Source organism: Acomys minous (assembly GCF_964271855.1).
Source record: "Acomys minous genome assembly, chromosome: 13".
Classification (NCBI taxonomy): Eukaryota; Metazoa; Chordata; class Mammalia; order Rodentia; family Muridae; genus Acomys; species Acomys minous.
In genome coordinates this window covers 63,562,811-63,587,535 of record NC_140495.1, presented here as the reverse complement: position 1 = coordinate 63,587,535, position 24,725 = coordinate 63,562,811, and the positions used below count along the sequence as shown (strand labels likewise).

The 24,725-nt window shown below is 46.7% G+C and overlaps 1 protein-coding gene across 7 annotated transcripts in view; it reads right to left on the bottom strand.

The window, feature by feature from the left end:
* The window catches only part of RUNX2 (RUNX family transcription factor 2), a 316,982-nt gene that overhangs the window by 89,881 nt on the left and 202,376 nt on the right, over positions 1 to 24,725 (bottom strand). For 3 of the 7 annotated variants that reach the window (XM_084754830.1, XM_084754831.1, XM_084754834.1), the window contains 2 exons: positions 23,459 to 23,524; positions 17,375 to 21,834 (listed from right to left, as the gene is read on the bottom strand). The exons of 3 other annotated variants lie outside the window; for them this stretch is intronic. In XM_084754830.1, coding sequence (XP_084610956.1) covers positions 21,356 to 21,834; positions 23,459 to 23,524 — 545 coding nt within the window. In that variant the 3' untranslated portion in view covers positions 17,375 to 21,355. Of the gene's footprint in view, positions 1 to 17,374; positions 21,835 to 23,458; positions 23,525 to 24,725 lie in introns of those variants that run through there. One more of the 7 variants, XM_084754832.1, reaches the window with a different exon arrangement.

Here is a 24,725-nt window from a genome sequence, read left to right as displayed (position 1 = left end):
TCTCTTCACGTACAACTCACAGGAAACTTGCCCCTGCCCTGACTGCAGGGATGGTTCAAGGTTGACACTCCTCTTTCAGAGGGGAAGCTGCCTCTTCTTGACTGTGGGCACACATGTGACTACTTTGACCAACCAACTATGGAGAAAGTGAGCCCAAGTGACCTCTGGGGTGTTGTCGTCATAGGGTTGGCTGGGACATTGTCCACCATGGAAACAATCTGATGACCCAGAGAGGGTTCTGTGTCAACTGTGACCATCCTTCAATCATCTCAGCCTGGGTACCTAGCAGTGAAGGAAGGCTTCTGAGAAGGTTCTGGTGCGATGTTCTGTTTGCAGATGTGCAGGTGTGCTGCATACAGATGTGCGGGTGTACTTAGGTATGTATGGAAGTCTGATGACAAGCTCAGGTGTCTTCATTCTCAGGAATGCCATCCACCTCCTTTGAGACAGTCACTCACTAGCCTGAAGCTCAGCATTAGGCTAGACCTGGCTGGAGATCCTCACATCTCTGCCTCTCCAGAGCTAGGATAATAAGCAACAATGTGTGTTGCTTTTTAAAAAAAACCATTAAGGGTGCTGTAGACAGAGCCCAGGTCTTTGTACTGAGGAGCACTTACATTTTTACTGTGCTAGTCTAAAACCGTGACCCTCAGAACCTGTGGGCATGGAATATTGCTGTTCTCCTGAGTGGTATGCTGCCTAGTCAGGGAAAGCAAAGCCTTGATACAATAGAGTCCAGGCCCCATGGTCCACCACTCAACAGAAAATCTGAAGTCCATAGACCAAAATGCCCTCACCCCTTGCCACTAAATTTATTCCCCACTATTACCTTAGAAGGGGGAAGCAAAGACGGCCACACATAAAATTATCTTCAGTAGAGTTGGCCACGGAGGGAGAATCAGCCAGGAAAGACAGACTTTCTTTTTTATTTTTTAACTTTACTGTTCAGAACTTTGACCTTAAAAACAATGTTTTTACCCAAAATACAAAGTGCTACAAAGAGAGGAGGGTCTTATGCAAGTTGGGAGATTTTCATGTTAATATTTTATTATTTTATTTTATTTAAAGATATTTAAAAATATTTTTAAATTATTATTTTAATTGGCCTATCTTATTTGTTTAATGTTTATCTTTGTTTCTTAAGTTAACATGTCCTCTTCAGGTCACCCCACATACCCTAGGGTCATGTGGAGTATACTATACCAAGGCAACTTGGTGTGAGACCATCATCTATCTACATCCTTTAGGGCCTTAGACATCTCTGAAGCAGTCAGAAGAGCCTGGAACAGAGTCGGATGTGCCAAGATGTCATTTAAGCTTGTTCAATTAATCTTAGCACCCCTGGGGCTCAGTGTGGCCATTCATAAGCTGGGTTCAATGACGCCAAAGGTTTCCTTTAGTGACATTTCAGAAAGAAGCCAGCATTCATCCTGTGTCAGTTCTGCGGCAAGCACCACGTACCCCTTTGAAATCGTTTCATGTATTCCTTAAGAGAAAAGGGCCTTGAGAACCAGCATCCCCGTTGCCCTTCTGAGGAAAGTGAGGTCCATGGAGATAAGTCCCACAGTTAGGGTGGGGATGGGGTTAGAACTGTGCAATAGCGTGGGCGGGGCGGGGCTCGCCTCTGTACAGTGTTTCCCACACCGTGTGATCCAACTCTTCCAGAATCTCTTTCTTTGGTCTGTAATCTGCCACGGTTATAAGGGAAGGTCCAAACTACATTCCTTTGTGCTGTCATCAGCTGCTTAGAGTGGTGAGAAACAATAGCCTCTTTTTCTGCAGAGTCTTCTCTGCTTCCCTGAAAAGGTAGCTCTCTGGACCCCGCTGGGTCTCTGAGTGACAGCAGGCCAGTCCTGCCAACCCTACCACCTCTGGGTGCCCTAGGCATTTCTAGAGGAATCCTGCCACCCAGCTCTTCCCTGCGGAACCTGAAACTGTTAAGGGTGTGCGCTGCTATTTTCCCCTTCATAAGGTCCCTTGACTATTTGACACAGACTTATTAGTTCATCCGAGGACTCGAGGGAGCATATGATGAGTCCTTTATCAAAGCACTCAGGACTCATCCTTTTCCACACAGCATACGCCTCCGCATTACAGAGGTGCCTCTTGCCCCTGTGTTTTGATGAAGGGCTATCTGGCCATGCGAGGGTGCTTCCTGCCTCAGTGCTCTTTCCCTTGTCTGTCTGTCTGTCTGTTAGCGATGCTAGAGGAGAAATTGTTAAACGCTGACTAACTCCCATGAAGCTCTGAGATGGGTCACTGAGGACCGAATCTCACGGGGATTCAACCACAAGCGGCAGCTGTCTCTCCCCCACAACTCTAGGCTGGTTCCTGTGACTGGCTTTGACCAACAGAGCACAGAAGTGGCCACACCTCCAAGATGAGACCTTAAATGTCTAGAGCTCTTATTTTTGTGTTTCTTTGTACCATGAAGGGACTTGACAACCCTAAGGCTACCACACTGTGTGGAGGTTCACGCCAGCCAGCCGTGATGATAAGAAGAGGACGGAGGAGAAGGACCAGGAAAAGGAGAAAGAGGAGGAGGAGAAGGCGAAGGAGGAGGAGGAAGGGATGGAGAAAAGAAGGGGGAAACTACCAAGAAGTAGACCCATTCCATGAGAGAAGGCTTGTTGGACTTTCCAGTGCAATGAAAGACAAGTTTGGTCCCCTGTGGTGCAGAACCATCCTGTTGAGCTCTACCAGCATCCCTGACCCACAGAACTGAACTGTTAAAAACACAGGGCTACTGTCTGTGACCACTAAGCCATGGTGTAATTTCATAGTTAGTCCTAGATAATGAAAACAATATAAGTGGAACAAAGACACAGAGCAGCTTACACTCACTATGTCAGGGCAACCGGGGGCCCAGACAGTTAGGATGTCTTCGCAGAGGAGGGGCCTGACAGCTTGTGGGAGGAGTTGGCTGAATGGAAAGATGAGAAAGGGGGAGGGAATTCTATACGGCATAACTTACTATAGGCTCCCTAGGATGTGTCCTAAAGCAGTGACAAGATTTACCAATTTAGTTTTTAACCGCAGCCACCTAACTGCTTTAGCTCTGGGAAGTCGGTCTGAGTTTGGCACCAAATGATCTCCTGTAAGATTGCTTCCGTTATTACTACTTCTATCAATAAGTCCTATTTTGTCTTTACAGATCCTATGACTTTTATAGCACGTTCTCTAGTTTTACCTATATTTGAACATAAAAATGATTGAAGTTGCTCACCTATTAAATGACTAAACTTTACCCACCCGAGTGGTCCATTACACTCACCCCAGAACATGCATCATCCGGAGGCGAGACACTTGGGATTTTTGCTTAAGGGTGTAGGCATTCATCTTCAGGAGCTCTAACTGGCTTCAGGGTTCTCTGTTCCTGACCCAGTCCCATCCTGAGGCCACCCTTAGACTTATATGGAGCCCAACAGGAGAAACCACCTCATCCTGTTCCTTTGGGTACTAACCGCCATCCAGTTCTGACTCACAGTGCTCGTCCCACAGACTCACGGAAGGTTTGGAAAGCAATCTAAGGCAGTTCTTCATCTTTTGGGAACACACTTAAGGGCTCCTCCACCAACTCTTTTTTTTTTTTTTCCTATCTTAACCAGAAAACTCACATTCCTACCCTGCCACCTGTGTGGACACGTTGACACTTGGAAGTGAAACACAAGGAAGCTTTTATCATCGTTTGCCATTTGAAAACGATTCTCCTGTGGAACAATATGGCTTGAGGAAACTAGCTTGCAGTTAGCATCCCAGGGATGGGCTCTTTCAGTACTTGGGTCAGTCTCCACTCCCCCACTTTGCAAGGAAGAACTGCCCGGTGCCAACTTTGGATGCCTCCCAATACAAATTAAAGAAGTAAGATGCCGCCTGAGGCAGCGGGGGAGGGGCGTCCTGAGGGTGAGAACGCGGAGGCTTTTAAAGGGCTCACCGCCTCAGCGGGAGATCAAGATTCTGCCCCCCCCTCCCCGCCAAGGAAAGGCTTTCCCAATAGATGCTTCCACCCCACCCCCACCCAAAGTCCCCAAAGACTGATGCTCCATCACTATGATGGCCAAACCCTGGCTTTCCCACGCCCCACAATTAGCCCTAGCTAAGGGTCCTAGAGCTGTGTGTAACAAACACTCCCTCCCAGTCCTCAGTCCTACCTGAAGATAGAGCCGTGTTTTATTTAAAATCATGGAGCCCTAAGAAGACACTGTGTGGAAACGAAGCTCAAAAGACCGATTTGTATTTTAAAAACTGGATTCAGGAACTGGGGAGGTTGCTGGTCCCAGGGCTGGTGGGCAGGCGGCGGGTGGGGGTGGGTGGGGGGGCGTGAGGGGACGGGGCGTGGGGGGAGCTTCTTTGCAATCAGGGAGGCCTGAGTTTGATTCCCCAGAACCAACATTTTAAAATGATGGAACCTGTTTGTGATCTCTGAGCTGGGGATGTACAGATAAATGACGCCCTGGGGCCCAGTGGTCAGCCGATCTAACCTCTACTTGGCAAATCCCATGGCAGAGAAAGTCTGTAAAACATATAGACGTCGGGACAGTGCCTGAGGAGTGACAACGCAGGTTGTCATCCGGCCTCCGTATACATATGCACAGACTGACAAATGGATCTCAAATGGAAATGAGGAGGAAGTGCTTCCTGAGTGGCTGGGTTTGTCTTGAGCTGGTGTTCTGCAGTCAGAGGTGGTGACCTACAATGCCGAGAGCCTGAAAAGACAGCTCAGTGGTTAACAACACTTGCTCTTGCACAGGAGCTGGGTTTGACTCCCAGCACCCACATGGCGGGTCCCCAACATCTGCTCCAGGGGATCCAATGCCCTCTTCTGACCTCCTTGGGCACACAGCAGACACAGATACAGGTGGAGACAAACTGTCCATACATACAAAATAAAATAAGTCAATCTGATCTATTTTATGCAAATTTCACCTCAACTAAAATAAAATAGTCTCCTGGGTAAGAGTCCAGCCGCTTTTAGGAATCCTATCCCAGTGGAGATTTGCTGGGTTTCAGCCGCTTCGTCTACTAGTGGGATGCTCAAAAAACAAAAAACAAAAAACAAACAAACAAACAAACAAAAACCACACACCGTCCCTTCTTTCTAGGACTGTTCCAACTCCTAGCACAACAAGGTCTTCAGATGACCCAGGACAGAAAGAAAGATCACCCAACAGTCTGGTCGGCTGGAACTGGCTTAAGTGTCTCTTGAGCCCTTCCTTGGTGAACTATAACACGTTGCATGCGGCTCTTGGGACAAGCCCAAGAAAGTGACCATTGGCAAAAGTCCAAATCAGGAGGGCTTCTATTTGAAACCAGCAACCTCGCATCATTCTTAGCCACTAGCCGGCAGGTTTACAAGAAGTCCCTCTGTCCGGCAACGGGGAACCTCGCCCAGGAGATGCTTTCTATCTCTGCCTGCCCTTGCCCAGTTCAGAATAAAGAGAAGAGAGATGTGGGCTGTGAGAACTCTGCAAATCTGAAGAGAACAGGAAAGGGCTCCTTTGCTTTGCTGAGTTGATTTGATAGTTACAAAAGGATCTGCTGGGCCAAGAATATTTTTACTTTGTGTCTATATAAATATTCTTCATTTTTATATATATATACAGAAAGCACATCGCTGGTCTCTAAAAAGCAAATGTGGTTTTGATTGAACCAGACTCGAATTTCTATCTGAACCTCATTTGCTAACAATAGAACTGGCTGTCCCATTTGCCAAGATCAATGTTGACCTGTTTTCACCTAAATTTTATAGATGTCAGAAAAAGAAACTATTCACCGCTCTGTGGCATACCCTGGCCTTTTTCAGCCGCACTTTGCTTGCATTTTTTTTTTTTTGCAGCTCCTTTAAATTCCCCTTGTCACAAAAAACTAACAATAAGGTCAAGTATTTCAGTAAGAAATATTGAATTATTATCCAGCATTGTCAACCAGCCAAGAACCTATGAAAGCTAACCACGAAATGTAGAAGAACAAGACTTAACCTCAGGCCCCTGAGTCCCGCCTCCATTGCGAGGGGAGCATTTTTGGCACTGGGGGCGGGGGGGCTTACAAAGGAAGGCAGGCTGGCAGATGGGTGGAAAGAGAGCTGGACAGCTCACAATCACGTCCAGCCTCCTGTCCCTCAGGAGTGGCTCATTGCAATCGCTTGCTGCTGCAAAGAGCCAACTTTGATTTTTCTTGGAGAGGGCTCTGGGCACCCTAACATCTGCGCCAGGCCAGCAGCGTGAGTGTACTGAGCTCTCCTGATCCCTTGGTCATATCCCTGTCCATCAAGGCTAATTTCTGTGACAACATAAACTTTGCTGCATGGCCAATAAACTCAAACCCGATGGAACTTGATGTGGCCAGGAAGAAAGACAAACTGGCAAGATGTCAGGAGGGCTGGAAATAGAATGAATTTCACCAGCCAGTGGGCTGGGAGGGGTACTGATGGGCTTATGGATATGTGTATGTGTGTTCTTTGCCCCGATAACCCAAATATTGATTCCACTAATCAATTAACTGGCTCCCATAGGAACAGAAATGAATGTAAGGCTCCAAATGAGCCTCAGGGAAAGCCAACACAGCCACCCCATTACTGTCTCTCCCCCTGACCCATACAGAATTTTTATCTTATTTCACGGGATCTGGACAGGGTCTTTGGGCAGGAAGGGGTGAGGGTTGGCTTTCGGCTGGACAGGGAAGACGCAGCCTCCAAGGATGCCGCAGTTCCAGGATGGAAGATGAAAGGTGCTGGGGGAAAAAAATCCCAAAGAAGCTTTTTAAAGGGGCATTGGAGGTGAGGCTTGAATGGCTCCCAAAAGTGTCCCTTGAGATGCAAATACCCTCCTTCTTCAAGGGTGAGAGTCAGGACTCATTTGTTTTCATGGAAGGAGGGCTCCACTGTATACCCGTAGCAAGGCTGGACTTGGAGGGTCTATGTGAACTCCTGGAGGGCATGCTGAGGTTCCAAGGGAGAAGTTAGAAGTCTGGGTAGAACAAGGGTTGGGGATGTGACAAGGTGTGCCACCTCTCAAGATGGGGTGACTCAGTGTATGCCTAACTATTCAGAGCAGAAACTTACCCCAACTGTTTATGCCTGTCACCCTTTCCTACTGAATCTGAGGGTCTTTTGTCCCAAATCTACCCCCCCCCCATTGTCCCGTAAAGGCTCCAGATCATTTGGCAATAGGTGTTGGGTAGGCAACTGGCTAAAACACACCCAGCATATGTACTGAAGTTGGTTGGTTTCTGCACCCACTTCTGTTAAACGCTAAATTCTCACATTTCTTTCTGTGCCATGTACCTTGATTTTAAATCACTCGGTTCCAATCTGTTGCCTCCAAAGCTCCTATTCAAATGGCTGGCCTATTCAAAGAGTTGTTTTGGCATCTCTCGTCCTGTGGCGGCTACCTCTCTATAGGACACTCTTCCCTGCCTGCCTCATGCCAGCTTCTCCTTCTAAACAAACCCCCAAAGCGTAACATCTACTCCTCAGAGACCCTGATTGTACTCACCCTTCACTCCAACCCCTTGAGAACTCTGCTCATCCTACGGGTGGAGTGTGGTACCCCTGTCACTCTCTGCCTCCTCTTCTAAAGAGCTGTGGTGCTCCATGACAACACATCTCTACTCTTGGGGACTGTGCTAGAGGTAGGGTGCAGGGTGGGTGCTAATTTAGCTTTGGACCCAAGAGGGCATAGAATGACTCCTCAGATGAGGCTCAAAAGTAATGTCTTTCTCAAGAGCTGGTGGCTCTGTAGTGTCCCTAGGCCGTTGGATCCCATCTCTGTTGTGCCATCTGCTGTTCAAGGAAGCCCGTCTCTATCTGTCCTTAGAGGAAGAGCAAGTGATCTTCAGGGGGTGAGGTTGGGGGCGCTAAGGGTGTGTCTCACTCACATCCATCATGTCCGGTAAGTTCTCAGTCAATATTTGAACTTTTTGAAATAAAAATGTGACCCTTTATTAAAGTCAGGCCAGGTTAGGCCGATGCAAAGCAACGACCACTCTTTCCTCAAGCTAGGCGTAGGGTACAGCTGGATTCCCTCCTTTCCACCTCTCTGAATCGCACCCACTCCTTCCTGGAAACGTAGAAACACTTAAATTGGATAGCATTTGGCCCAACCACAGTGTGTCTATCATTGAACAGGGAGGGGGCCCTATGGTCAATGTCATGATAACGTCTGTCTGGTGACAGCATTGGACCCTCGTGAGCTCTGATTGACTGTTAGCGTACTTCTACTCTCCTGCTTCTAAACCTGAAAAGGATCAGTTATAGGCCATAGCTCATGCAAACAAACAAACAAAAAAAGAGATAGGAGGTACACGTGAGGTGACCATCATTATGGTAAGTAGCCCTGTGGTTGCACCCAGCTGGGCCAGCGTGTGACATAACAGAAGAGTCTTCACTTCAAGGCCAGCAAAACTTCCCCTGAGCGTGGAAGACAAGGATCTCAGACTACGGGAAAACCAGGGCATCACCAATGGACATGCCAGCCGAGCAATGGATGGCTTCAACTCTCTCATGCTGAACTTCTGACCTACTGCGTCAGACCTGGGAGGCTCACTTCATCTCGCTTTTGATGAAGCACTGTACCACCTTTAGTATGGTTATCTGAACATGACATAGAAACGGTGTGTTGGGAATTACCTAAGAAAGTGTCGGTGGATCTGTTTGACTCCATTTGTAATGAATGGAAATTACAGTTCATGAAAACTAGGAAAGCCACCAAGTGCTTAGGGAAAATACGGTGCAAAGGATGTTTCTACTATAAAGGTGAGCACGTATAGGGGCTGCTTGGAAGGAGACACCGTAACCCCTGGTTTCCAGTCATGCACCCACAGGGTGATCTTGCAAAAATGGTTTCACCTCTTCAGAGTTTCATTTCCTCTTCCTCTACAAATTGACCATTTTTCCAGTGCCATGAGAAACAAAGGGCCCCATTCTCTCTGACATTAGACAGACTCTAGCTGGCTTTTTAAACGCCCCATAATTTCTGCATTTTAAAAGCTAACTCAAGTCTATAGGTAAACTTTGTATGGTCCCTCCACAGACCATCTGGCAGGCAATTTATTATTGTCCGAGCCTAAGGAGAAGGTCAAGAGAGGTGAAGTGGCTTTTGTTCGAGGTCATGCATCACGTAAGTAGGGGTTAAAGACCTGGAACCTCTATCCTCCTGTGACCTCCTGCTGTCCCCATTGTGTATGCCTTGACTCCCTAGCCCCTGTGAAGCCCCTGTGACAGGAAGGAGAAGATGGCTGAGGCTTCTTCTGGTTGAGACACCAAATCACACATACACGTTGTGGGAATGAAAGTTTCCTGTGACTAAATATAAATGCTGTGTACCTCAGAAATGCTCCGTGTTGTAGGAAATGAGAAATAGGAAATGAAATTGGCCATAAACAGAAATCAGAACTACCTGAATTCTCTCTATAAGCAAACGGTAAACTTTTTTTAACCTCTCTCTCTCTCTCTCTCTCTCTCTCTCTCTCTCTCTCTCTCTCTCTCTCTCCCTCCTCCCCCCACTTGTGCACATGTACGAGTGTGGGGGGGTGCTTGTCAGAGGGCATGCATGTGTAGTGTGTGTGAGTGCACACTAGTACTTGTGTGCATATGTATATGGGGGTCAGGGTTCATGTTAGGTGTCTTCTTCAGTTGCTTCCTACTTCTTTCTTGAGGCACCTCAGGAATCCAGAGTACATGAACTTGGCTAGTCTGTCCAGCCAGCTAGCTCAGTTGACCACCACGTATATCTCCCAAGGGATTATGGGTGGCCGCCACAACACCTTTAGTTGGTCTGAACTCTGGCCTTGGTGATTGCACAGCAAGCTCTAGATCCCACTGAACAGTTTCTCCAGCCCTTAGATACAACTTTTAAATCTTGGTTTTGGTCATCCTAATTGGCTTTGAATAAATAAAAGAGTGACACAAACAAACAAACAGAAAACAACAAAAACAAAACAAACAAACAAACAAACAAACAAACAAAAACATCTGAGATGGGCTAAGGTGAGTAGGAATGCTCATCAGCAGCTTTCTCGTGGTGGCAGCCATCTTGTATACGACTCTACCTAGATCTAGGACATGAGTAAAGATTTGCCGAGACTAAGAGAAAGCGATTGGGAGGGAGGGAAGTCATTTTGATGAGCTGGGCTTCTCATGAGCAGGATCTTAAGTCCATAACAAGATAGATGCAGTGTCGGGAAACTGTTTCAAGGTACTCAGGGAGGGGGCCACCGCTGTGTTCATAGGGAGCACTCGTGACTGAGACCCCCAGACTCTGGTACAAACCCTAGTGCACCCCAATGGTTCCACTTCGAGCTGCAGCACCTTTCACCAGCCCTGGATCTTCTAGGTCAGCTACCCTCTCTTCCATTGCACCACCTTAGTGACTTAGAAAGAAGTGCCAGGCGCAATCTTTTCAGCAGATGCAGGGGTGGGGGGGTGGGGTGGGGTTAGGGTGGGGGTGCGGGTGAGGTGGGGGTGCAGTCATTCATCGGAAAAAGAGTTGGAACTGATTGACAGAGATTTCTTGGCTGTGGTCTTTCTCTTTCCTGTTAAATGGACCCAACAACCGCCAAATTAAGTTCAATGATATATATATATATATATATATATATATATATATATATATATATATTACCAGTAGCAGTTTTATATGAAACTAAACGGAAAACCTTGGAAGAGACCATAGATGACTTTGGGGTCAAGGGTTAGGGCCGACATCCCTGTTCTGAGCATGTGAATGTGCCTTATACTTACACTGAAGTGAGGTGGGAGCTCTGTGCTCCTTAGGGAAGGTGCCTATAGGAGGAAGCCTGCTGCCAAAGGGGTTCTCATGTTTGACAGAAAAACAAAACGACACAAAAATTGGAGGGGATTTGAATCAGAGATTTAGCTCAGTGGTGGTGCACTTACCGAGCAAGCACAAAGCTTTGGGGTTCAGTCCCCAGCACCACACATAAATGGTTTTTGTTGTTGTTGTTGTTGTTGTTGTTGTTGTTTTGGTTTTTTTGTTTTGTTTTGTTTTAGAGGAAAAGGGTTCAAATTCTATAGAAAACTATCACTTTCACACGTTTTGAGTGTTAAATTGTATATAAAAATAGTCCCACTTGTGGCTCTGGCTTTATTGTGATTCAAACTAATTGAAAGTTTTTCGTATGCTTTTAAAAATAATCATCTTAATTATCATGCGTAATAATAGGTACCATCTATTTTGCAGCTATTACATGCCAGACACCTTGCAAGGCATTTTCATATCTCGTTAATTCATTTACTTCGCATAGCCCCCATTATATAGATGAGAAAGAAGATTGTGTGCTAATCCAGGATTTAGGAACGGTGTCTCTGCAATCGGGCAGATCTAGGCTTGAGAGTTAATAACCCTGTAACCTGGGACAAGTCTGAACCCTAGCTTCGTATCAGCGCAGTAGAAAGAAGCACTGTTAACCTCTTCAAGGGCTGCTGGGAAAACCGAGATAAGGCGAGAGAAACGCTGCAGAAAGCGCCAGGTGCACAGGCCTTCTGTGACTTCCAGAGCTGACTTACCCCAAAAAGAAACCAAAACAGTGCCTTTCAGTGCCACTAAGTGAGGGTACCTCAGGCTGCCGCTTCTTTCTTTCCCTGGCGCCATTCTGGACCGCCCGGGGCATCAAGGACAGGGAGGAAAGGAAACGAGAGAAGGGCTGGGGGTCCGTTGGAAAGAGGACAGTGGGGATATCTGGGATAAGCAAACAGGAAGAACCAGGAAGGCCTCTTTGGAAGTGGTTGTTAGGATGAGCCTCCCTAAGGCTCTGGGAGCGAAGTCCCAGGAAGACTAAAAAGCTCTATAGACCCTTGTCATAGGAGGGCACCTCTGTCTTCCGGAAATAACATCATGGCAGCCGACTCCTCGCAGAAGAAGAAGCTCCATGCTTACTCTTTGATAGGTCATTGGGAAAGAAAAAAAAAGCCTGTTGCAAATGGGTCGTGTTCCAAAACAAAATAGTATCTGACAGATTGATGGGCTCTGACAGGGGGAAGAAGGAGTCAAAAAAGACGGAACAAAGATGCCATTTTAAAAGATTGGCTCCTGGTCAGGATTTTACTATTTTTGATGGCACCGGAGCCAGTGAAAAGTTCTTCCTACTGATGAATATTTTTCTACCGTCATTCAAAGTCAACGGGCCCAGAGCTTCGGACTCTCTCCCTCTGGAGGAACCTGGAGCCTGAAGCCTGGATAATTCTGAACAGGTCTGCATGGCAAAGGCAAGAGGCTCCAGGGTCCCAGCAAGCATCCAGACAGGGTATGGGTGCAGGGGGACACTGTTTTCAGCTCTGAGTTCTGTGATCTTTCTGCCAAACGGGGGTTGGGCGGGGGGGGGGGTTACAAAGCAAAAGCTTCCAGAGAATTCTCATACATTCTGGCTTCTGCTCTTGGTGTTCCTCTTAACAGGAGTCAGCTGTCTACCTTCTCACTCATGCAGCATGCGCCGGGGAGCGGTTAGCATCTGGTCTGGCTATTATTAAAAACAAGAACATGCCGCTCTGTGCTCTGTCGGGAGAACGGTGCCCACTGGAATAGAAGCACAGAGACCATTTGCTTTCAGGGCCAGAGATGTGGCCCACGCAGTAGTGGGTGTCTGCACTTCATCCCTGCCAACGCTTTCTCCCTGAGGTCCCCACCATGGGTCTCCCTCTCCTGAAACACAGAGAGAGAGAGACTGGGCTTAAGGTTTCCATTCCTGGGGAGGCAGGAGTCTCTGGTCCTGAGAGCCAGTGTGATAAATCTGAAGTACTAGAAGGCTTTTTTTTTTTTTTTAAACAACTGCGGAAATGAAAAAGTAAACAAGACTGGAGCTCTAGGTTTTTGTTGTTGTTTTTGCCTTTTTCTGTTTCTGGGCTTGGGCTAAGAGCCTGAAGGAACCATATAATATTTAAAAAAAAACTTGAGAGGTTTTATTAGCCAATAAAAAGCCTTAGTTCCTATTAACTCTTAACTCCTTGCTCGGATTCAGCACTTGACTTCCTTCTTAGATCCTTCTCTGCGTCTCAGTCTCATGGCTCTGACCTACAACTTGGCCCACCAACCTCTCTCTGCACCTTTCTGTTCTAGAAGGTTCCATGGAGAATTCTCTTTTATGGTCCTCTCAGAATTTCTCCTCTGCCACTGCACCAAGGACATGAGGTTCATACTGAGACATTTTTTCCCCTTCAGCCAACAGATTTCCCTCCAAACTTTCCTCAGCACCTGCCAATAGGGGCAAAGCTATCCTGACTTCCCGGATCTTAAATACAAAATTCCAGAGGAGAATTCAGGCTACAGATGTGACCCGCAGAGGCTGGAGGCAGAAGAAGGAAGAGGAACGGGAGATAGAAAGTGAAACTGGTCAATCGTTTGAGTAGCTAAAAAGGATGGGACTCCAAGAAAAGTCAATGAATTGATTTAGGAAAGAAGATGTCAGAGGCATTTTAAGGCCCTAAACTATTTCATCATCCCCCCACCCCTGTAAGCCCAGTGGTGGGTGTGAGAGTTTTGCTGGCTTTAAATAAAACGTCTATATACTTAAATCAACTGATCGTGCGAGTCTACTTCAAACGCTCTGGGAACACACCACTGCTAACTGCACCACACCTGTGCTCTGCTCTGCTCTGGCCTTCTCCACAGTGAGGCTGTTAACTGTAGTGCTCTTGCCACGCTAGAAGTTTCCTAAGACCTGTAGAGCACAACTGTTCTGGCCCCAACTCAAGTTGCATTCCTTTCATTAGAATGTTGTTTAAAAAAAAAAATAGAAGGGGAGGAAGATGAGGGGGAGGAGGGGAAAAGAAAGAAAGAAAGAAAACAAAGAAAGCAAGGAAGACAAAAAGAAATCTTTTTGCTGCATGTTGTGTGTGCTTGCTTGCTTTTGTTCTGTGAAAATGGCAGGTGGGATGCTTCACTTCCTAGTGGCTCTAGACCAAATGAGCTGGAAAGAAACACAGCCATAAAAAGTGAGCTGTGGAGATGGCTGTGTGGATAAAGTCCTTGAGTTAAAATCGTGAAGACTGGCTTGAATTTGCATGCCCAGAACCCACAGAAAAGCTGGAGGGGTGTGGTGGACTGCCCATCATTCCAGAGTTTTATGAAGGTAGAGATAGGGAAGGTCTGAGGGAGATCCCTAAGACAAGCTGGCTAGCCAGTTGAGCCATCTCAGTGAGCTCTGGGTTCAAAGGAGAGGCCTTATCTCAGTGAATAAAGTGAAGAGTAACTGAAGGTGACTGCCGGTGTCAACCTTGGGGACCTGTATGCATGCACACCCTCCTCATGTATCTGTAAGCACACACACTCAAACACACATGCACACCAAGCACACATACACAGAGGTGAGGGGAAAGAAGCAAGCAACATTTGCAATGCAGAAACCAAAAAACAACACCCCCCCCCCAACATGTTTCTCAGGAACCCGTGTGCTAAGTGGCCAGATATCACACTATGAGAAGGTAACAAAATGATGTGAGTCTTAGCAAAGGGTAAGTAAGTCTCCAGAATTGCACCTTTCTGCTTTCTGGCCGGCTGAGCAATTTTGAACACAGGGTTGGGTTGAGTCACAAGAAGCTTTTGCATAAAAGCTTTACAAAAATTAGTAATGACCTCTTCTTAAATGTCAAATTCAACATGGAGCATCCTGTGTCCCTTGCGTATGTGATGTGTAAGTGTGGGGGTAGTGGTGCTTTCTCCAATCCTCCCAAGATGTCACAGTCATAACAGCCACTCTCCAGGAGGGATGCACTTCAGTTTCCTTTAATGGCTTGTCATCCTCTCCCTTCCTCCCGTCAGGGATGCTTGCATGGACACGGACACACACCACGACCACCACCACCACCACCATCACGGTCTGCTATCCTCTTCATCTTCACCTAATCTAAGTTTTGAGGAGCAGCTTTTAAAACTCTCATTCCCAGCGTCTCCAGATTTAAAAACCCCTAGGAAGTCCTCGAGAGGCTTATCAGGATGCTGAGGAAAGATGAGGCTGAGCCTTTGCTCAGAGACGAGAATTTAAATGGCTGTCCCTACCTACCTACCTGGTCTTTCTAGAACAACTCCAAGACCAAGGAGAAAGCCCAGAAAGAAAGAGGAGAGCCCTGGGCGGGGAACACATTGGAGTTAGCACAGGCGAGCGAGGTCTTGAGTGCTCATCCTTCAGAACTGACCCTAGGAGAAAACGCTTTGAGGACTCAGGCCTTTCATGGGTGAACTGGTGATGCTACTGAAATCACAGGAGTCTTCCACCTCCCCTAAGAAAAGCCAGGCTGCATCATTTTTGTCCCACATCACCCAAGTCTTTCAGTGCCCTTAATGCACTGTTTTCTAGAAAGGTCTCTGAATGGATTTCTCCCAGAGCTGGGACAAAGGCCATGATGGAGCTCCTACCTCTAACCTGATAACATAGGTCGAGGTGGTGGCTTAACTCAAAGGAGCTACAGTCCCTGTTCCACTACGGCACTCCTGCCCTCACTGTTCATCATCCTGAGAAGGAATGGGGGTTGGGCGGGGTGAGCCTCCCTTGCTGGAAGACTTGCACTCACTGTGACCAAGGGCTCCCCGGCATTCTCCCTTGCTTTCCAGACTGTTTTCAAATCTCATAAATACAAACATGTGGCTCTTCGACCACATCTGTAGATAATAACTTCAGGGGGCTTCCTGTTTACACGGCAATACCCATTTCCCAGCCAAATAAACTCTGTAACAGAGAGCTAAGGTGTTTATTGGGCCAGTCTCGGCTGGGATTGAGTTAACAGGAAACTCCTACTCTCTCAGAAATGTCTCATGATTAAATATTTGGGACACCAGAGGTCAGAAAGCACGGGAGAACTGAGTTTCTTCTTTCGCCTGCTGTTGCAGTGAGAAAAATAGAACAGCCTGGAGAAATGCTAGCCTCGTGGCAGGCCTCAGACCCAGCTATGCTGGCCAGAGAGGACAGAGAGGGCAAAGAGAGATGTGCAGCTGAGTCAGGGACACTCTTCTGCTCCATCCACTCCTTGAGATCTGTCACATGAAGGGATGGAAAAGGACTACATGCATGCATTACTGGGGAGCCCTTTAGTCTTCTGCTGATGGCCTTGGTTTAGTTGGCAGCACCCCTCAGTCATCCCCTCCTACCAGCTCAGCCATCCTCTCATACTGGCTCAGTCATCCTTCCTACTGGCTCGGTCATCCCCTCCTACCAGCTCAGTCATCCTCTCATACTGGCTCAGTCATCCCCTTCTACCAGCTCAGTCATCCCATCCTACCAGCTCAGTCATCCCCTCCTACTGGCTCAGTCATCCCTTCCTACCAGTTCCACATTAAGACTTCAGGCAAAACCTCCATTCCATGGACATGTTGCCCATTTCGTAATACCTACAGGTGTTTTTGGTGATCGAGATTGAGAGATACTCTTGGCATCCACTTGGGGCTACTAATAAATATACCACAAGGCTCTGGACACAACAGGGGGGTCTGTCTGGCCTGAAATGTCAGAAGTCAAGGTCTTGACAGTAAGCGAGAAACTCAGGGCTCAGAGGAGTGAAGTGATGTGGCTGTGGATGGGCGTCAGTGCCCCCTCCCCTGTGCCTTTGAAAGCCATGGAAATGTTTAATTTAAATAAATAAATATTCGTCTTGAAAGAGCTACAAACAAATTCTCTGGCCAGAGCTCAGCCAGGTTCTTCTAGAATGGCTCCTCATCTTAGAAATAAGCTGTTTCCATGATTTCTTGGAGGCTTCTCAGGGGAGGCCTCTACCCATTGGAATTAAGGAATTGCTGTGGCCAGTGACCCAGTGTCTCTACACCAGGTTTCTGGCCTCCTACATTAGACCCGTGGGAAGTCAGACAGAGTAGCCATGAAGCAAGTATGGACTCAGCCTCATTGGAGAGGAAGGGCCTGACCAAAAGTAAGCACTGGCCTCAAAACCAAACGAAACGAAAAGTCCTCAAACTACACTTAGGGTCCCTAGCAAAAAGTCTCTGAGGCTGAATTCCTCCAGGGCCAGCGAGTCTGTGTGACTCGCTGCAAGGCTCTGCTTTTTATTTCTGAAGGCCCAAAATGAGATATGAGCAGGAAAACAGGCTGTGTCTGGGCTGCCTGGCGTCTGACCACAGCTTGGGAGAGAGTGGCCAATTGCTGTGTCCAACTCCTCTTCTCAGAGCTTTATACAGTCATCCAGGGCTGTGCCGCAGGCTAACAGAGCACCCCTTCCTCAGACACTAGGGACGCAAGTTGGTGGTTAGAGCCTCTGTCTGCTCCTCCAGGTGCGGAGCACAGTGCTCACTAAGATGTTGCCCTCTCCAAGAGATGCAGGACCTCTCTGCTCTTCTCTACCTCTGGTCCATCCTAGGAGGTGTAGGCGGGAGTCAGGTGTCAGACACGGACGAGAAAAGAGCCAGGATACACACATAACAAAACCAACCAAAAAAAAGCCTTTTTATTGAAAATTAAATTCAAACTTCAAATTAATATTACAATCATGAGGGGAAAATGCCAAATAATTCCATTTACAGTTGCAACATACAATACAAATAGTCCCTTTGACGTTAGAGTAAACTCATCCACAATCATGACATGTGGCACAAAGCAGAATTTGTACAATACGTGCATGGAAAGCAAATCTCGGGCCACAGCAATGAGAAAAATAAAAAAGAAAAACGAAAGCTGCTATTTACACAAAATGCTACAAATTTTGTTGTTGTTGTTGTTCCACAGAAATCTAAGAACGGTAGGCGTATCGAACGACATGGACCTTTTATTCAGAATACCTAAGAAATTGCTTGTAAGTTATGGTTTTGGCTGATATATTATTTAAGTATTGCATTAAAAAGCAAACAATTATTTGTAAACATGAAGTAAACAAACAACTAAGAAAGTTCCCACCTAGGAAAAAACAACTTCATTTTAGATGCATTGTCTTTTTTTGTTTTTAAGTACAACAAATTCAAAAACAAATTCAAAGTTTGGAAGAATCCTCTTTTATTTTTATTATTATTTTAAATACTGTGGATGTAATTACGTCTTCTACCACCACTCCCTATTGCTAGGTCAGTCAGTTCCTTTCCTTGGAGCAGAGGAACTGCCAGCACACGGCTCTCCCTTCTGAACCTACAATAGACAGTCTCACGGTGTGGAGACGTTTCTCTGTTCGTTTTCCGGGGGTGTTGGGGTAAAGGACGAGACAATTTGGAGAGCAAACTAGTTATATCTTTTAAGACTCACTAGTTCTGGCTGGGCATCATTCCCCAACCTAAAGCTAAAGCCACGGCACCTATTCTGAACTCTGGCCTAGGGTAACATTTCTGACACAACTGAAGAGCATTTTTTTTTTTATATAATATGGCTGCATCAGTCACACTGTAAAGCCCAGCCATGTTTGTGCTCCTTAGAGAACTGTGTAGTTCTAACCCCAGGGAAGTAGAGGGTTGGTTGGGGCAAGTAAATGGTTCCAGAAGAGTAATAAGGCATCTCTTTGGTCTTAAAACCACAAATGATACTTGTGACCCAGTGCAAAAGAATTTAAGAGATAAGGGAGGAGGGAGGGAGATTTTTAAGCCCTAGTCCAATAAAGGGGGCCAGGGCGGGGGGGGGGGGACAGAAAAATGTGTCCTAAGTAATAGGAGTCACCCAGTGAGGTGGGTAGAAAGGCAGGGAGAAATACTTGAAGTTTTCTCAAAGGGAGGACGGAGGGAAACAACCTGTTTTCAAAAGTGTTTCTGGGTTGCTGCCTGCAGCCACTATAACAACATTTGGGCGCTAACGCACTCTCCTCTAGTCCCTTAATATGTGTACCATAAACTTTAAGAAGCCCTTTAACATTAAAGATAATGTACAAATATAGTGCCTTTAAAAAACATTAAATAGGGTGCAGCTGACGCCGATGGTAACGTTTTTCGCATCAATGGATGAAAACTGAAAAGTGTAACCAGACACTGGCTTTTGTAAGTGCTGCTGAAAATGGGGGATGAGACAAACAAGTGGACAGTGGGGTGCTTCAAGCTACCACACACAATCAATAAATAGCGTCGGTCGGTCTTATTATTAAGACCTTCCATCTTAAGAAATACAAAAGTGGCGTGCCTATCTGCACATACTTGGTATACAACCTTTAGAAGGCGAAGAGTTTTGGTTTGGTTCGGGGAGGGGCGCTTCCCCCTTCAATTTACACCAGGAGGAGTCAGGAAGAATCCTGAGAAAAAAACGCAAGCTGGTGGCACACCCAGGTCCCCCTGCCCCTGGAACTGCCCCACAACGGGGCAAAGGTCAACCTGAGAAGGAACAGAGATCAAGTGGGGGGGGGGGGCTGTAGAGGCTAAAGGCAAATGCCTGAAGAGCCCTGCTTAGGATGATTCAGGGGTTCGAGTGAAGGTGGCCCCAGCCCAGTCTACCCACACACACCTGTGAGGGATGAATGCTGGGATTTGCCTGGGGTGTCACCACATGGTTCCTGGCTGTGGTTGGAGGGTTCACACTCAGGCACTGGCCTCGAGGAATCATCAAAGTGCGTCCTCCGGCAGGGGTGTGTGTGTGTGTGTGTGTGTGTGTGTGTGTGTGTGTGTGTGTGTGTGTGTGTATGTGTGTGTGTGCTGAATCTCAAATTCACACAAGTGGAAGGCACCATTGAGTACATGTCCTTCCTTGCTCTTGGCCCTCCCGAGGAACAGCCTCTAATATCAAAGGCTTCAGGAAGGTCCCCACAGCCTCTGTGTCTACTGACATCAGCTACGGGCTGCTACTCCAGCTGACCAGCCTCTCCTAGGGCAGTACGGATAGACAAGAGATTCTGCTCCTTGGGAAACTGCTGGGGGCCCCCCTTGGGTAAAGGCACTTCTGGGTTCCCCTGAATGGACAACTGTGTGGCAAGGCTGGTAGGTGCAGAGTGCCAATGCGTCTGGGTCCTTGCGCTGTACGTGTCATGACTGAGCCTTTACCACATGTGCGGCTTTCAGATCTTTGGACCCTCAACCATGAAACCTGCGATTTAGAGTTCTGCTTAACTCTGAGACCACAGAACACTTTTCTGCAATTCAAGCAATTACTAGAGCTTGGCTTTTTCATATGACAACAGTCATAATGACCCCCCCCAAAAAAAGAATCAAGTAAACCACATGTCTCTAGCATTTCATGCTAGCAAAGGGGCCACACTACGTGTTAAAGGGCTACAGGGCTATAGGTGGGGTTTTTTTGTTTGTTTTGTTTTTGTTTTTGATCCCTAATTATTGCTTTAAAAGGCAAAGCTGTGTCAGAGGCACTCAAAGACCTGAAAAAAAAATGAAACATAGCATTTCCTTCATACATCACAAAACAAACTACACATAAAATATTTGGAGATGGAAATTATTTTCAAAAATCACATTGTGTCTGAAGGAATTGAAATTGCTTAGCAATATTTCTGATATGGCTCTAGCCCACTGAAGGAATTTGTTATTTAAGAAAAAAAAAGCACTTTTAGAGACCGAAGTCAACATATCATTACACTAAGAAATGTTCCAAATGTCCAAATGTCATTAAATAATTATAAATATATCTTTAAAGTTATATGACCATTCATGTTAGCAAGTTACTTCAGATTTTACACAAATTCATAATTTAAAAAAAAAGAAAAAGAACACACAGCCAACTTAAACACTATATCATTATGGCTATAATAAGGTATTGCCATTTTCAGTTTTGCATAAAGGGAGGAGGAGGAGGGGAGAGGGGAGGGACGGGAATTTATTTTTGGTTAAATAGGGGAAATGAGGGAGTATTTTTAAAAAGTAAAATAAAATAATCTATCCTGATCAGTATTTTTGAAGTCACTTCCTTAGAGTAGAAAAAAAACCAAAAACAAACAAACAAACAAACAAACAAAACCAAAAACATAAGTGAACTCAAAAAGTTCAAATCAGTACCTGCAGCAAGTCTGAAGGAAAACTCTGGAACAGGTATCAGAATGGGCAGCACTGGGGGGCATCCGTGCCACCCCGCGTCCCTTTGAGTGCACCACAATTGGCTTTGTAAGCTGGTCTGCAGAGCACACTGGCCCCACACAGCCAAGGTGTGTGGCTTCAAAGTACAGGGAGGAAGTGGCTTGGCTCTTCTTCCTCCCAAGCCCAGAGTCCACCTCTCTGAACTGGTATAAGAACAGGTTACTTACAAAAACAGACTAGACAACACCACCTTTGAAGGTTTGTTTCTTGATAAAGGGAATATCTTAAATAGTAAACAACATGAAAGCCAGTTATGACTGTCTCTGCCCTCTTAGGGTTGCAAGGTCATGATTAGGGAGTGAATGAGAAAATCTTCTAGATAGCTAATCGATATACATATATATGCACTCTCTTTATATATGTATATATTAACACGTGTGGAATGTGGCCCCTGGATGCCACTGGGCCACGGCTGAGGAATTTCAATATGGCCGCCAAACAGATTCATCCATTCTGCCACTAGAATTCAAAACAGTTGGAGAACTGCTGTGGCTCCCGTCAGCGTCAACAGCATCATTCTGGTTAGGCAAATTGGGATTTAATAGCGTGCTGCCGTTCGAGGTGGTGGTGCATGGTGGAAGCATTCTGGTAGGAGACCGGTCTCCCCCGGGTACCATGGGGAACTGATAGGATGCTGATGACGTGCCATAGTAGAGATATGGAGTGCTGCTGGCCTGGAAGGGTCCGCTCTGGCTTTGGGAGGAGCCGGGGTAGGGTGGTGGCAGGTAGGTGTGGTAGTGAGTGGTGGCGGACATGCCCAGGGACATGCCTGACGTGACTGGCGGGGTGTAAGTAAAGGTGGCTGGGTAGTGCATTCGTGGGCTGGAGAGGCGGCTCTCAGTGAGAGATGAAATGCTTGGGAACTGCCTGGGGTCTGAAAAAGGGCCCAGTTCTGAAGCACCTAAAAAATTATAACAGAAGACGGGGAGGGGGAGGAAACATCTGTAAATATCAATTAGAATGATAGAATCGTTACAAGATTTATTTTTTTTCAAAAGTAGAAAACTTTAGCTTTCTCCCAAGGAACAGCAAGTCACCAACAGATTTTTCAAATGCACCGCTCACCTCAGGCTTTTTTTTTTTTTTTTCACCTTACAGTCTCAGTGGCATGAATCCTCAGGCTCTCCACCCCCAGAGAATCCCAAAGGGCTTTTAAAAGCCAGATGTGTGCTAGACCCTGTGTGGAAGCCAAACCCACACTCCAGTCAGAGGCTCATTCACCAGACTTGAAGGCTGGATCTTCACTGGCTTCCGCCCCCCCACCCCTTGTTTCTTATTACACTTGGGGTCTCTGAAGTAAAACTTTTACTAAATCAGATCAATTGATTTTTTTTTTTCCTAGTTCACTGTAAACAAATCTAAACTGGGTTTATTATTCCCCGCCGCCCCCCCCCCTTTCGGCTTCCTTGTTAGGAACAGCGCATCAAATGGACTCCTTTAACATAAGTCCTGCTGTTTCTTTTAACCATTAAGAGAATTTAAGATCTTGTTCAAATCCTCATCCCAGTCAGGGAAATCAAAGGAGATTTCCATGTGTTCTAACACTAGCTTGCTTTTTCTGGGGGTGTTGGGGTTGTTGGGGAGAGTCCAGGCCTCAGAAATTCTCCCTTGAGTCATAAACGAGATAGGAAGGTATTGAGAGGGAGGGCAGGGGGCAGGGGTGGGGACTGCAGTGGCAGAGTGGGGGACCTTTTCAGAGTCTTGGTGAATGAGTGACATGGCCTGAATTAGACCGGATTCCCACAGGAGCTCCCATAAGGGCTTAATGCCCAGGACAGACTGAGCTGAAAGCTGCTCTCTACTGGCTACTTGTCCCGTCTTCAAAGCTCAGAGGCAGAGATGGTTCACCTCTAGAACTTTCTCTCCTGAAGCTGTCAATGCGCCAACCCCTCTGCTTTCTCACTCCGGGAAGCATGGCTAGAGACTTTGCGCATAGGAACTAGTTTTCTGAAATGGATAAAATGCATAGCTGTGATCTTGGCGTTCCTTACAATTTCCTAGAATTGACAGAGTTATGACAAGGCCGTCTGTAAAACATCGGTGTTTCTAGCTAAGTTTGTGGTGACTTCCAGATTCCCCGCTACTGTTTGTCTTGGTTTTCTCTATCTGCCTCGGCTACAGGTTTCAGCTGTGAGGAAAAGTATGAAGCGAGCCCTGACTATCTTAACTGTCCCTCAGCACAATTTGTATTCAACTGTTCTCGGATAGTTTGATGTTTACTGGAGGGAATTCAAATATGTGGCTGGAAGTGGCCTGTGAGAGAGTGGTCACGTTTGTTAGAATGCACATTGCTTGTAATCGTCACCATACACTGGGATTCAGTGCGTGAAATGCATTTGTCATACAAAGTGACTGCTTGAAAGCAACATAGTTAGCAGAACCTTCCCCCCTCCCTCACAAACCAGAAGACAGTAGCCATCAGACAGCCCAGCCCAGCCCAGCCCAGCCCAGCCATGCCCTGCCCAGCCCAGCCCAGCCATGCCCTGCCCAGCCCAGCCCAGCCCAGCAATTGTGAAAAGTCTCACCTGCCTGGCTCTTCTTACTGAGAGAGGAAGGCCAGAGGCAGAAGTCAGAGGTGGCAGTGTCATCATCTGGAAAATGAGGGGACGAACTCTAAGTTCCCTTCCAGCTCTCGGATTGACATCTCGCCTATGACATTAATTCCAAGGCAGGAGGAAAGACAAGAGCCTTGGCCCATGAGGGCATCCCATCCCTCATGAGTGTCTTCAGGGGACCCACTGGCCCATCTGCAGAAGGTGGACAGCAGATGCGCTGCCTCTAACACCAGCAGCCAACGCTCTCAAGATGGCAGACTAAAATGCATGCAGCCGCACACTTTGTGGCCTGCTTTTTATAAACCCGCCCCCCTCCCTTGACTGGCCTCTCTGTCACCCCTCCCCCTAAATGAAATTCTGACAAGCTCAAGGTTTGGAAGGTGCAAATAGTGATAGTAAAAGACTCAGCAATGTGAGCAGATGAGCTTCCTGGCCTCCCTAACCTGTGTTTATGCAGGGGTGGGGGGTGGAGGGGTGGGGGAGGGGGAAGTGGGTGGGGGTGGGGCCTCAAACAGAGGCCACAGGTGGTCCTCAGCAGCCTTCTTGCCCTACTGCATCAAGGTGAAGTGTAATAGCTACAGGCAGGCCACTTCCGTGAATGCACAGAGCACAGGGGAAAAAAAAAAAACAGCCTAACCCCAGTAATTTAAAAACGGAAAGAAGTCACACTTAAAACGTCAACATTTGCCCCTCAAGGAAGCACAGACTTCACACACAGATAGGCATGTTAATGTCTTTTTTAAAGGCTTCTAACATGTATTTATTTTCCCTTAAAACTATGTTTTAGGAATAATTAAAGTTCCATATGGTCTCTCTTATTTTGATGCAGAATTCCCATTAAAGCCCTTTATGAGGGACCCTGCTAGTAAACCCTGATACGCTTTGTATTTATTCCTACCACACACACCTCTATTTTAGCTGCTACATTTTGCTGATGTTTTTATTACTCCGCAGCATATGCCAAGATCGTTGTAGCTTTGGGGTTTAGAAATACGAACTAACGCAAACTGACGGTTGTCTCTGGGGTTCATTTCTCTTAGTGGAAAACAGTGGGGCAGGTGTCTGCTGGGGTGAAAGTGCTCCAGGCAGCGGGCTCTAGTCACCTGAGACCTGCGATGTCTTGAGTGAGTGAACCAAAGTAGACTTGAAAGGGTTTAGAAGAGATTCTTTGTAATCTACGAACAACGGTTTTCTCGAGTTTGCTCAGTCATTTTATGCTAATCAGCCTTGTTTCTGA